General features: G+C 45.2%; 1 protein-coding gene across 1 annotated transcript in view; it reads left to right on the top strand.

Moving 5' to 3' along the window:
- Positions 1 to 13641, top strand: part of DENND2A (DENN domain containing 2A) — a 367380-nt gene that overhangs the window by 17259 nt on the left and 336480 nt on the right. Inside the window, exons 8-12 of the mRNA XM_060245665.1 lie at positions 571 to 680; positions 3642 to 3711; positions 4883 to 4960; positions 5882 to 6022; positions 6408 to 6556. Coding sequence (XP_060101648.1) covers positions 571 to 680; positions 3642 to 3711; positions 4883 to 4960; positions 5882 to 6022; positions 6408 to 6556 — 548 coding nt within the window. The remainder of the gene's footprint in view (positions 1 to 570; positions 681 to 3641; positions 3712 to 4882; positions 4961 to 5881; positions 6023 to 6407; positions 6557 to 13641) is intronic.

Below are 13641 nucleotides of genomic sequence, written 5' to 3'. Positions count from 1 at the left end.
TGAGTATTAACATAGGCTTCTGCCCTTTTGAGTTGCTCGCTGAGTAGACAAAGCATTTTCCCCCCTAATTGAGTGGATGTCCTCTTGTTTCAGGGGGTGAAAGTAAGCTGGTGCCAAGCACCAGTAAGAAAGCAGCCAGAGTGGTACTTCCCAGCCTCTAATTCAAGGCCCCCCTCTAAGAGGGGCTATCCCATTTAAAAAGTTAAGTTGCTTTCACTTCCACATATAGCAATATTTTTTTAGTAACCAGGCAACCTAGTTATATTCTGAAGATTTCTCTGATGGTGCACTAGCTAGTAACTGGTTCATTTCCAATGATTTGATACATGTTGAAGTCAACTAGATAAAGGAAAGCTTAAGTCTGGATAGAAACTGAAGGTGGGGAATGCGGTTCACAGTAGAAAATGCAAAGATCAGATGGGCGAGACAAAGAAGGTCTTGTTAATCTCTTCCAGGCAGAAGCTCAGTCTCTGTCATCGCCTCTTCGTTTTATCACAGAGAAAAATACTTGATGCCGTTTCACCCCCACCTGCTAATCAAAAACATTCCCTTTTTTCTTCTTTGCTTTAGCTTGAACGTTCCTTCAAATTCATGAGGGAGGCAGAGGACCAGCTGAAAGCCATTCCTCAGTTCTGCTTCCCTGATGCAAAGGACTGGACTCCTATCTGCCAGTTTACCAGGCAAGTTACAGCAATGCCTTCCTTTTCTCCTTGTGCTACACCCCTATTGACAACAGGCAAGGAGTAAGACACTAAAATAAACACACTGATGAAGAGGTTTCTTCCCAGAAGGATGCAAGGTCAAAACCATTTCTGGCTCAAGCCAGACCATTTGGTTTAGCTTTCTATCTCAAACGGTAGTTCAGCCTTTGGGAAGTTCACTAGAAGGTGTAGTTGGAGATCACTTGGTCCAGCCCCCTCTCTCAATATGCTGGTTATTCTGTGTGCAGCACTTTGTTTTATTAAGGGAGTATTTGAATTTATATATTTATTAATACTATTAGTATCATACTTTACAGTAGGGTTGCCAGTTCCAGCTTTGGAAGTTCCCAGAGTTGGGAGAGGCAACCTTTGGGGAAGAGAGGGAACTCTGTGGAGCTGCAGTGCCATAAAGGCTGCCATTTTCTGCAGGGATGCTGATCTCTGTAGTCTGGAGGTCAGTTGTAATTCTGGGAGAAATCCAGGGCTCACTTGGAGGTTAGTAATTCTACTTTGCAGATTGGCTTTTAGTGTGGCACTCAAGAATAATGCATAAAAACAAGCTATGGAACTGACAATTAAATATTTGATGCAAATATTCCTTAGGGGGAGGGGATTCTCAGCAGAGGTGGTTCCAGGCACAATGGGGGCATGTCTGGCTGATTCTTACCCTTTCTTTGGCCACCTCAGTGGCAGTTAGAAATGTGAGGGGGGGGGGGGTCAGGGTCACTGTGAGGTAGCACAGGCTCCCGGACAAGCATTCCCTCTGTGGCCCTCTTCACACCATCCAGATACAATCCTGGCATATGAAAACAAATCACATGGCTTGCCAGACTATATAGATTCCCAGGATTTTGTCCTTCTCATCCTGTTGCTTTTGTGGTAGGCCTGGATCATGGCACAAAAGAGCATGGCCCAACTAATTATCCCAATTCTCTCCCCCCCCCCCCCATCACCACTTCTGTCTAAAGTAAAAACAACTCCAGGATTTCTATATCACTGATTCTTAAGGTATGTATGTGAGGGTGCCTAACCAGGTGTGATGTTTTCCACATGTAACACAGTACATGTATGGTTAGTTCAGCCCTTCTTCCCTGTGATTTTCCAAGAAGGCAGCAACTCCGTACTGTTGGTAGTCTCCCCTTGCCCCCTTTGAGGACTTGGTAACCAGGGAGCCAAGTCCAGGCAGACAACAGCACTCCTTCTGATCCCCCCCCCCTTACCTCTTATTTGCTCTTGTTTGTGCCAGCCAGGAGCCCTTGAAATGGCATTGCCCATTGGCAGAGAATGCTTTGTTTATTTACAAAATTTATGTGCTGCCTTTCTGCCTGGCCAGGGCTTCAGCTGTCCTTCCTCACTCAACTGCTGCTTGCTCTGCAGTGTTCTGGGAAGTCAGCTGTCTCTGAAGCAAACAAGGAAGAGGCAAGTGAGAGCAAGGGCCTGGAGGCAGGTTGAGGTTCAGCAGGGAGGAACCAGAGTTCATTTGGGTTTGGAACACCACAACAGGGGAGAGAAAGGGCTCCTGCCTACTCCCTCCAATGTTCCCTCTAAGCAAGGGGTCCCCAACCCCCGGACTGCGGATCGCTACCTGTCCACAGCCTGTTAGCTACTGGTCCACGCAGCCTCCCCCCCCAGCGCTTCCTCCCCCCTCCATTTTTACAATCTTAAGACCTGGGAAGGGGTGATGAAGTGCCTCCCGAGCTCTTTAAAGACTGACCCTCCCCCCCCCCCCCCGGCCGATCAACTGCTTGGTGAGGAAAACTGCAGTGATGACAAGCGACCCGCTGAAAAAGTGGTGCTACCCTTGCCTCCTCCCCATTTCCTTCCTGGGTGTGAGGTTACCTTTAAAGAGCCTGGGAGGCACTTCACCGCCCCTTTCCGGACCTTAAAATTGTGAAAATGGAGGGAGGAGGAGGCACCGCGGTGTGGGGAGGAAGCTGAATTCGGTGCCCCCACCCTGCCAGCCCTGGGGCTGCAGTGCGGGGCCCAGCCCTGGGGCTGGTCCCTGGTGCCAAAAAGGTTGGGGGCCATTACCCTAAGCTGTGGAGTCTTGTGAGCAAAAATTCTTAGTGTAGTGGTTAAGTGCGTGGACTCTTATCTGGGAGAACCGGGTTTGATTCCCCACTCCTCCACTTGCACCTGCTGGAATGGCCTTGGGTTAGCCATAGCTCTGGCAGAGGTTGTCCTTGAAAGGGCAGCTGCTGTGAGAGCCCTCTCAGCCCCACCTACCTCACAGGGTGTCTGTTGTGGGGAGAGAAGATACAGGAGATTGTAAGCCGCTCTGAGTCTCTGATTCAGGGAGAAGGGTGGGGTATAAATCTGAAATTCTTCTTCTTAGTGAGCTACTGGCATTAAAGTTGTGAGTGAGCGATTTAGCTACTGCATAAATTAGTTTGCTCTGGGGCCATCCTTCCTGAGCTAAGACAAAAATGTGTAAGCCGGAGGCTAAAAAACTGTGCGCTTGCTCACTCTAACTCAGCTTAGAGGGAACACTGCTCCCCAACCCCCACCATTTTCTTTGCCAAAATACCACTGGATGAAAGTTGTTTTTGCTGCTGCATGTGCACAGAATACTTCACACAGAGCAGCAAAAACAGAAAAGTAACTCCCCCACCTCAGCCCCATTTTGGCATGGCAGACAGCTGGGGGAGAGGCAGGAGCCCTTCCTACCACCCCACGGCAGCTTTCCAAACCCAAAAGCCCTCTGCTGTATTTTTAATAGCCATTCCTTGCAGCTGTTGTGTGACTGTAGAAAATCCGTGTTGGGTCCAGGAAGTCCAGAACCATCCCTTAAAAAAAGCAAATGTCTAGTTTTGCCCTAAGTGTATGCGTGGGAAGATCACATCTGGTTTAGCTGTGAGAAGATAAAAGCCTTATTGTGGGCGTGCATTGAGTTTTTTTCCCCCTCTCGTATTTGTAGCCTATTTAACCTTTTTCTTTCAGTGAAACGTACTCATTTGTCCTGACTAGTGAAGATGGCAGCAGAAGATTCGGGTACTGCAGAAGGCTACTGGTAACTATTGATGGTTTTCTCCTTAAAAGCAGCACAGTGTCAGAAAGCAGGAAGCTCCTTTTTGATCATCAGTTCCTTCTGATGTGGAGGGATTAGAGGGATGCAGTACATGTTGTACAGCAGCCAACATTTCTTGTTTTGCAGTTTCTTATAGCTTGATTTCGTCTCCTATAAACAGTCGCAGGACAGTACTGCTCCAAAAGTTAACAAGTGACTATTTTGAGTCTTGCATAAAAACATACATTTGTTCGTTAGTATTAGTAGTCTCGAAGACTACTTTTTGATGAAAAATCTTTAAACGTGTCTGCAATTCATTCAGGATACTATTATATCAGATGATAGCCCTATCTGCGAAAATGAAACAAATATAGATTTTCAGTTTCTTAGCAGGAGAGGAATAAAATTGCACAACGTTGAACCCATTCATTTCAAATACTTCTTCCCCTGTGGAACCGTTCATCTTGGGAATGTTATATTGCAATCAAATCTTTCCTTCTATCAGATATTGTTGTACTGCCCTTTCTCCAAGGAGTATAGGGCAGTGAATGTTCCTGAGAAAGAAAGTGAGCAGCTGAAGATCACCCAGCCAACTTCTTGACAGAGTGGGTTGTTGAACTTGGGTTCCCCAGGTTCTAATCCGATACTCTGATAGCTGTTCTACACTGACTCTCAGTGGTTCACCTTTGCCACTTCTGAAGCAGCCCTGTAAATATTATGATGTTAAGGGGGTGGGGGGAGTCTGCAATGTGTCACTGCCTAGATATAGCCCACACTTAAACCATAGTGTTACGGATATTATTACAGAATGTAAAACCCCGATTCTGTGTTTATAACCCAATTTATGCAGCCACTTTCCTCTTGATGTTACACATTCTGTCTACTTTCAACCATTTCACTGGGTCTCTTAATAAGATATTTAGAAAACTGGAATCTTGCTTGCATGCTGTAGGTATTTATAAAAGCATGCTATAATCACGTGGTTGGGCTTTTATAAAGAGGACTAGAAGCTAGTTTGCATTTTTATCACATTAAAGACAATAAAGACAATTTATCAAGTTAAAGACACTAAAGTCCCGCAATAGCACCTTGTGTTGAATGCAGCCTTCCTGTGGCTTCTGGTAAATTAATATATGTTTGTGTGGACCTGTCTTATGTTTGTCCCTCTTGAAAGCCTAGCGGGAAAGTGAAGCGTCTCCCTGAAGTTTACTGCATCGTGAGCCGCCTCGGATGCTTCAACCTCTTTTCTAAGGTGAAGGCAAGTGGGATTAACAATGCAGATCATAGAGAAAAGGGGAGGTTTGATGAAGAAAAGGAGAAAGCGCTGAGCAAGCAGTATCTGGGGATAATTGAGAGGGAGCAGGTTTCCTCTAAGTTCAGACTCTCTCCAGATTACTAATTGAGGGCACTTCTTTGGGCAGCTCATTGGTTCTACATACTGAATGGTCATTGTCAACAATTTAATAGACTTATGGTGCTATGTGTAGAAGCCATTGGAAAAATCTCTTAGCTTCAGTGACCTGGCCCCACTGATGGACCTCCTGATGGCACCTGGGTTTTTGGTCACGGTGTGACACAGAGTGTTGGACTGGATGGGCCATTGGCCTGAGTCAACATGGCTTCTCTTGTGTTCTTATGGTTATTGTACTGTCCTACATTGAGAACACTGTTGAAATTTTTAGAGGCGTGGATGGCACAGGCTAGCCCAATCTTATCAGATCTTGGAAGTTAAGCAGGGTCAGCCCTGGTTAGTATTTGGATGGGAGACCACCAGGAAAGCTCAGGGTTGCTACACAAAGGCAGGCAATAGCAAGCCTCCTCTGAATATCTCCTGCCTTTGAAAGGTCTACTGGGTGACCTTGTCAGCCACATCTCGATGGCACTTGCCACCCACCGCCACCATGAAAAAATCATAATTTGAGTGCTCTTTCGTTACTTTCCCATCTTCATTTTAATCTTAAGCATGTCCAAAAGAGAGCATCTGAAGCTTATTGCTTCCCCCACCCCCTTTCTCTCGTGCTGAAATACTGCCATTAGAAACTGGAGAGGAGGAAAAGTAGGATTGATCCAGACAGAGAAAGGACAGACCAAAGCATGAAAACCTGTATGTCGTCTTGTCAAATACTCTTTGCCATACGATTTATTTCCACTTACTTATTTCCCTACTTTTCAGATCTTAGATGAAGTGGAAAAAAGACGGGGGATTTCTCCTGCTTTGGTGCAGCCCCTCATGAGGAGTGTCATGGAGGCTCCTTTTCCTGCTCTGGGACGAACAATCACCATCAAGAACTTCCTGCCTGGCTCTGGGACAGAAGTAAGATCAAAGCAAGGTTTGGAGGAAGTGGAAGGGTGATAGATGGGCACTTAAAATAAATAACATATGGTTTTTTTTCCTTAATGGGGGAGAAAGTCCCTGGAACATACCTGTGCAAGAGTACGGCCTTTAGGCCACCATCCCCACCATGCTCTTTCCCAGAGCTTTTTTTGTAGCAGGAATTCCTTTGCATATTAGGCCACACCCCTCTGATGTAGCCAATCTTCCAAGAGCTTACAGTAGGCCCTGTAGTAAGAGCCCTGTAAGCTCTTGGAGGATTGGCTACATCAGGGGTGTGTGTCCTAATATGCAAAGGAGTTCCTGCTACAAAAAAGCCCTGCTCATTCCACTGATTCAATAAGGCTGCATTCTTTTTTCCTTTCAGGTAATAGAGTTGCGTCGACCACTTGACTCGAGGCTCGAACACGTTGACTTTGACTCTTTGTTCTCCTCACTCAGCATTCGGCATTTAAGCAGAGTCTTCTCTTCCCTGCTGCTGGAGAGAAGGGTGATATTTATAGCAGACAAACTCAGGTACCTGTCTGTGCTTTTGTGTATACCTGTAAGGGAAGACCATTAGGATCAAACCTGGCCTTGGGTCCCTTTCTGATCTTATTCCTTGACCTTATCCACTACTGTTTTTTACAACTGATAAGTATTCAGAGACAGCCAATTGCAGAGTAGCAACCACCTCTGGTTTGTCTGCATGTGCAAGGAGGAATGAAACCATCACACCATAATTCCTGGAGCTTGAGGCTTCTTCGCGGCTCTACTGTCCGCTTGCACTAACACGCAGAACCAGCCTGAGTGATTCCACATAAATTGCAGCTGGAAGGAGTAGGATGATTCTTTTGGAAGATCTTATTCTCTCTCGCCCCTCCTTTATGGGAATGTATATCTAGCCAGATCCTTGGGAGGCTGGGGAAAGAAAGTGGCTGGAAAGAAACGTCTCTCTTCCCCTGTACCCCATTTGCATGGAGACACTGGATATTGCTGTTTTTCACTGAATACAACTGGTGGTGTATTGTGCAGTGGTTAAACCTGGCACTTGCGTGTGATGGGCTTTCCGCAGTTGTGTGGGAAAGTCTTATCTTATACAGCTATAGTTAGCTTTACATGGCTTTTAAAGTGGATTAGACGGTTTCATGGAGGATAGGTCTATCAACAGCTATTAGTAACGATAGCTAATGGAGTCTATACATTTAGAGGCATTTGGCAGACACCCATAAGTACCAGATGTTGGGGGATAAACAGGAGGATAGCCTTTTTCGTGCCTTGCTTGTGAGATTTCAGAGACATCAGGCTGGCAGCAGATGGATGGAGACTGATTGCTAGACTAGATAGATCCTGGTTTGGTGTGACCATGTAGCTCTTGTGCTAGCTGGCCCTTCGTTTTTGTTCGCGAGCAATTAAAAACGATCTGTCTCCCACCCACACCTTACGAAAAGGGGCCCAGGTCTTTTTAAAGCTTTCTGCAGCTGGTGTCTGGCAAGCTGCCATCTCTTAAACACTTGAGGATTGAGAGAGCCAAGCGTGTTTCTCTCTTTCCCTCTCTCTTAAGTCAGCAAAGGCTGAACTTCACAGATGAGTAATGATGCTTATGAGCACGAGATCAAATTTCAGCAGCCTACAGTACCCCCAAGCTGTCTGTTTTCACAATTCCCAGTAAGTCCTGCAACATCCATGAGGCTGAAGGGGAAGGGGAAGGAGCACTGTAGAGGCCTTCTGACATAAGAAGAGCCAAAGGATTCACTCATCCAGCAGGTTTTGGAAGGTGGGAAAGAGCTGTAGTATCAAATAGACAATGAGAAAATGGAAGAGAGACTTACTGTGCATGGCACTTCTGGTGCAGAATATGTGATCTGGAGTTTGGAGGAAATCTCTGCTTTCAACATTATGAGGGAGAAATCTTTCTAGTCCTCATGGATGCAAAGAAAGTTTGGATGCACATGGACCTGGTCTGCTTAAAAGTTCAGAGTCCCGAATGCAGGTGGTAATCCAAGGGAGTGCAGATTTGTCTCCATGGCCTCCTTACCATCCCTTGTCGACCTTTCATCTTTTTCCGCCATCAGGTTTTTTTTTAAACAAAAGCACAGTATTTTAAAACAAAAGCACAGTATGTTGCATGCTAGTTTGCTGGTCAGCATCTGTTTATATGTTTGAACTGTTAGCTTCCATTTCAGTGTCTCTGAGGAAGTGTGCGTGCACACAAAAGCTCATACCTTGAATAAAACTTTGTTGGTTTTAAAGGTGCCATTGGACTCAGAGCTGGCCCTGGACTGTCAGGCACCCTAGGCAAGGCTAACTTCTGGCACCCCCCCTCCCCCGCACTGATAACATCATCAAGTCACGTGGGGGGTTCACAGGAGTAGAAATCCAGAACCCCTAAATTTTATTGTGCTCTTTCTTTCTTACCTCCTCCCCCGCCAAATACTTCCTTCTGGACTCCACTGTTCAAACTCCGTGTGAGAATTTCACTGAACTCTAAGATTTGACAAACTTTCTAAAATTTTCCCATCAAAAAAATGGGAAAATAACCAAAACATATAAAGCAGACAGAAATCTTTATCATGCCACTGGGGACACATAGGAGAAAGTAATTTTTAAAATTACTTTTTAGTATGATGGGAGTAAAGTTTTATTATGACAGTTATAATTCAAGAAGCATTTTAAAGTAGATACTGAACTGATACAGTTTAGTACCCTTCCAGTGATGTCGGAAGTGTGGCGAATGCAAATGAGTTTCACTAATGAGCTCTGGCGCCTCTCTTTCTATGAAATGACACCTGATTAAGACATTGGTTAGGAAGGAGGGGTCATTTTTTTGCCTAAAACTCCCATCAGCCCCAGCCATTGATCATGCTGGCTGGGGCTAATGGGAGTTGTAGGCAAAAAAAATCTGGAGAGCTACTGTTGGCCATCCCTGATTTAGAGAATGCTGAATGAAACAAAAAAAAAGGTCTTCAGCTGCTGGTGGAAGATGGGAACAGAAGGAGACAGAGAAATCCCCCTGGGGAGAGAGTACCAGAGCTTTGGTGCCATGACCAAGGATGCTTTCTGTCTGGTTGCCACCCACCTAATCTCAAAAGGTGGGGGCACCCAAAGCAAGGCCTCTGGAAATGACTGTAGTGGTCATGCAGTTTCATAAGAGAGTAGGTGGTCCTTCATATATGTTGGTCCCAAGGGCTTTGAAGGTCAAGACCAGCACCTTGCATTGTGCCTAGTGACAAACTGGGAGCCAGTGTAGGCAGGCCAAGTCTGGAGTGATACGGTCCCTACAACCCACCACAGTCAACATCCTGCCTGTAGCATTCTGAACCCTTCGAAATTTCTGAACACTTTTCAAAGGCAGCCTTACATAGAACACATTGCATAGAGCACTTGTGGGAGTTAAGAACAGAAATTAGTACCAAGATTTAGATATGAGGGCCAGACCAGGAAAGAAGTGAGAGACTTGACTCTTTTTCTCTTCTTTTTGTCCCCAGGCTAATATTCGTTCAGTGGTGGTGGAGGGCAGCTTAGGGAAGCAGCATGTGGTGGTGGGTGGATGATCTTAGGATCATGCCTGCTTTGTCCCTTAAACTTAGCCTTCACTCAGAGAGGAAAAAAGGGGCAGTGGGTTTTCTTTTATTTACTTTAGATTTATATGCCGCCCATTCCACGAGTGGACTCTGAGCGGCTAACAATCATGGTAAAAACAATTCAAATTACAATTATAAAAGATTAAAAAAACATATATAAACAATTTAAAAACTACATTTTTAGGTGCTATAAAAAGGTTTTCATTGTGAGGTCATGCAAATTAGGGTGTCTCGTTTTCTGATTTAGAGAAACAGGCCTGTATACTAGCAGTGCTGAAAAGTATCAAGACTTCTGTGCACTTGATTGGGGGAGGGGGTTAATTGGGGAGTCACTATTGTGGGCAAGACCCAGAAGGTGGCATTCTAATGACTTGTTTCCTGTAATCTGGAATGCATTGAACTAGAGCTAGTCCTGTTGACTTTTGATTACTAGGACTTTTCCCCTCTAGCACCAGACACCTAAGACATTACATGATTTGGGGAAAGAGGCTGCTGTTTGCAACTCTGAAGGTTTATTTGTTGACATTTCCATCTCACATTTCCTCCAAGTTGCTCTGGGGAGCAAACATCTTCCTCTCCCCCCCTATCCGCGTTAATCTCACAACAAACCTGTGAGGTAGGGTAAGATAAGCGAGAATGGCTGGCCCAAGATCACCTTGGCTTCCAAGCTGAATGGTGGACTTGAATCTAGGATTTAATTTCTGTCTGGCTAGCTTCTCATTGTGCTGTGCTTTTCTCCTCTTTCTAAACTAAAGACAGCTGTGTGACGTTGCTTATGGGCTTGGAATGCTAGAAACAATCCAGCTGAGGGTAATTAATGAGCGCATGCAGGTGAAGTGAAGGCGGCGGCTGGATTGTACTCATTAGGCTGTTCTGCTGTTTAGCATGCAGATGCCAGCCCTGCTTACAATGCAATTTTGTGCATTTGCACATGTCTGTGTGTGTGCAGTCCAAAGGTGTGTTTCATTGAGGTTTCTTAATGGCTACAACAACTCTGCCAAATGCTGTGTGAATTGTGAAGCATTTTTTGAGCCGAGCCAAAACCATCCAATAAATATACAAGTGAAGTGCTTTCGTTGTTTCCATCTGCAGATTGAACAAAGCAGGATTCCTTTCCTGCTTCTCTCTTTTAAAAAAAAATGTATCCTTTATGTAGAGATCTGTCACTCCAAACCTTGCCAAAGGAAAGAATTCTTACACTCTTTTCCCCACCCCACCCCCCAAAAAACTTTGCCATAGCAACCAGAGTAAACATTCCTATTCATTTCAGGAAATGTGTCTTCGTGGGGCCTTGGGGTAGGGAATCCATTCTATCATTCTTTTTATTAATAATCTTTGTGGACGCTTTACGGGCCAAAACATATCATTAGTAGGAAAAGTCTCCAGCAATCCATGGCAGAAATAGATTGTGGAAGACAAGGTGATTTACTTTGGAAAAAATAGTCAATTTTAAAGTGTCAGATTGATGAATAGGGGGAGGAAGGAAACAATCCTCAATATGCTTTTCCTTGGAACTCTCCCAAAAAACCAAATGAACCATAAAAGTATTTTATTTTAATGTAAAAAAGTCTGGTTTGGCTTTACAAAATACAACAATTATCAACATCACAGTCTGCGATGACTTCCCAGTATTTTTGCACTGAGCTATTTAAAATTGAGTATCTTCTAGAGGCCTTCTGTCAGATGCCAAAAGTCTGGTGTCTGGAGCTCTTCAAATGCAGTGATCAGGTGTTATGGAGACTGATTTACTACCTCAGGACTGTGGTGCAAGGGGACGGGGGTTACGGCTCATCCCCATGTCATTTCTCTGTTCTAAAATGGCCTCAGAGCCCCTTTGGAGAGCAGAGTGGTGTGCACCAGGGCTTTTTTTGTAGCAGGAACTCCTTTGCATATTAGGCCACACACCCCTGATGTCATAAGTCCTCCTGGAGCTTACAGTAGGCCCTTTACTAAGAGTCCTGTAAGCTCTTGGAGGATTGGCTACATCAGGCCTAATATGCAAAGGAGTTCCTGCTACAAAGAAAGCCCTGGTGTGTGCAGACCCATCCTTGCCTTGCCATTTGCTGCCATGGCAAATGTGTGTGTTCACACTCCAGGGCAGATGCAGCCTCTCTTTCTGAAAACATTGTCTGCAATGTAAGTGATGGAATATGAATTCAGAAGATGTCTCAATCCTGGTAAACCTAGGGCTGGTCCATTGCAACAGGAGGGAAGTTTTTAAAACCAATTAAAACCACCTTCAACAAGTATGGTGTGTGTATGTGCTTGCATGCCTGGAAGCCATGGTGACTTCTGGCAACCTCTGATGAGGCTAGAGCATTTTTCAGAGAGGTGGCTTGCTATTGCCTGCCTCTGCGTCCCAGCCCTGGTATTCCTTGGCGGGGGGGTCTGCCATCCGAATAGTTGCCAGGGTTGGCCCTGCTTAGCTTCCAAGGTCTGATGAAATTGGGCTTGCCTGGCCTATCCAGGTCAGGGCAACAGGAGGGAAGTTTTGAGGGCAGATGGAGGGTTGTTCCAGCCCCTATTTCCCTCACACACACAAACACACAAAGCTAGGTATCACCCACCATGAACACATATGAAGCTGTCTGATACTGAATCAGAACTTTTTGGTCCATCAGCATTGTTTCCTCAGACTGGAAGTGGCTCTCCAGGGTCTCAGGCAGAAGTCTTCCACATCACCTACTCCCTGATCTTTTAATTGGAGATGCTGGGGATTGAACCTGGGACCTTCTGCATGTAAACCAAAGGCTCTGCCTCTGAGCCATAACCTCTTCCCAATGTCTCCATTGGTAAAAGCCTTTGTGCCTTCCCTATCCACACATAGAAACAACTTAGATTCTCTGAAGCTGCTAGAGCGAGTACCCTGCTTCGTACAGCAAGTCTATGATATGTGGAGTCAGATCTCAGAATGTCCTAGGATAAAAGTGTGTTCCAAACCTGCATTTGTCACAATAAAGGGAGGGGGCAGGGAGGTACTTGTAAGGGAAAACTGAGTTGGGTTGTTTTGACTCTTCCCATACCTTGCAAGTCTCTCCTGCTAATGCCTCATCCAAGATGTACTCTTGTCTCCACACTTGTGGGATTGTTTCTGGCAGGGCTTTTCTTTTTTGGAGCTGGAACTCCTTTGCATATTAGGCCACATACCCCTGATGTATCCAATCCTCTAAGAGCTTACAGTTCGCCCTGTAATAAGAGCCCTGTAAGCTCTTGGAAGATTGGCTACATAAGAGGCATATGGCTTAATATGCAAAGGAGTTCCTGCTACAGAAAAAGCCCTGATTTCTGGTATCTGGACCTGGTGGGAAGAAGAGGTAAAAGAATCAAATGTGCACCTCCTCACACACCTTCTCCCTCTCCATCAGCATTAGAAATCACGGTGCCGGCTTTGGCACCAATTTTGAGTCTTGCACAGAAATCCTCTTGAGGAGGGGTCCACCTTGAAATGACTTGCAGAGTACTACAGTGATATTACCCAGCTCTCCTTCAATATTTCAGGTTTCTAAGAGGAAGAAAGTGGGCCACTTGAGGATGGTTTTTTAAACAGAGGCTGGACCTTGACCAGGATCTCCCTCTTTTGCAAACTTCCAGAGTGTGATATCTTGGTGGAATTGGATGGGAACTGTAGCTTGCTTTTCTTTCCAAATAGCTTTGGAAGACTGAGAAAGCTACAATTCCCATTAACCCTGCCAGGAGGTAGTGCTAGAGAAATTTGGGGAGAATAATTTGCAAGAAAGATAGGCCTCAGCTCTCTCTCTCTCTCTCTCTCTCTCTCTCTCTCTCATATGCTCACTCACTGACTTTTAAATAAGAGGACCAGGGCTTGATCTAAGGAAACCAGATTCCTAGCTGCACCACAGGTATCCTGAATATCAACAACCCCCCTTTTTATATATTCCAAGTCCACCTTCGACAAGTATCCATTTTTTTCTCCCTTTTGCATATCTGCAGAAGTTGTTTCCATATCTGGGGAACTTTCCCCCTCCCTCTTCTCCCTCCCATTCAGTATAGATTCCCTCATGGCGCTTAACAAAAGCC

This window comes from Heteronotia binoei, chromosome 8, assembly GCF_032191835.1.
Source record: "Heteronotia binoei isolate CCM8104 ecotype False Entrance Well chromosome 8, APGP_CSIRO_Hbin_v1, whole genome shotgun sequence".
In the NCBI taxonomy this organism is placed as follows: Eukaryota; Metazoa; Chordata; class Lepidosauria; order Squamata; family Gekkonidae; genus Heteronotia; species Heteronotia binoei.
This window is presented reverse-complemented; position numbering and strand designations above follow the sequence as displayed.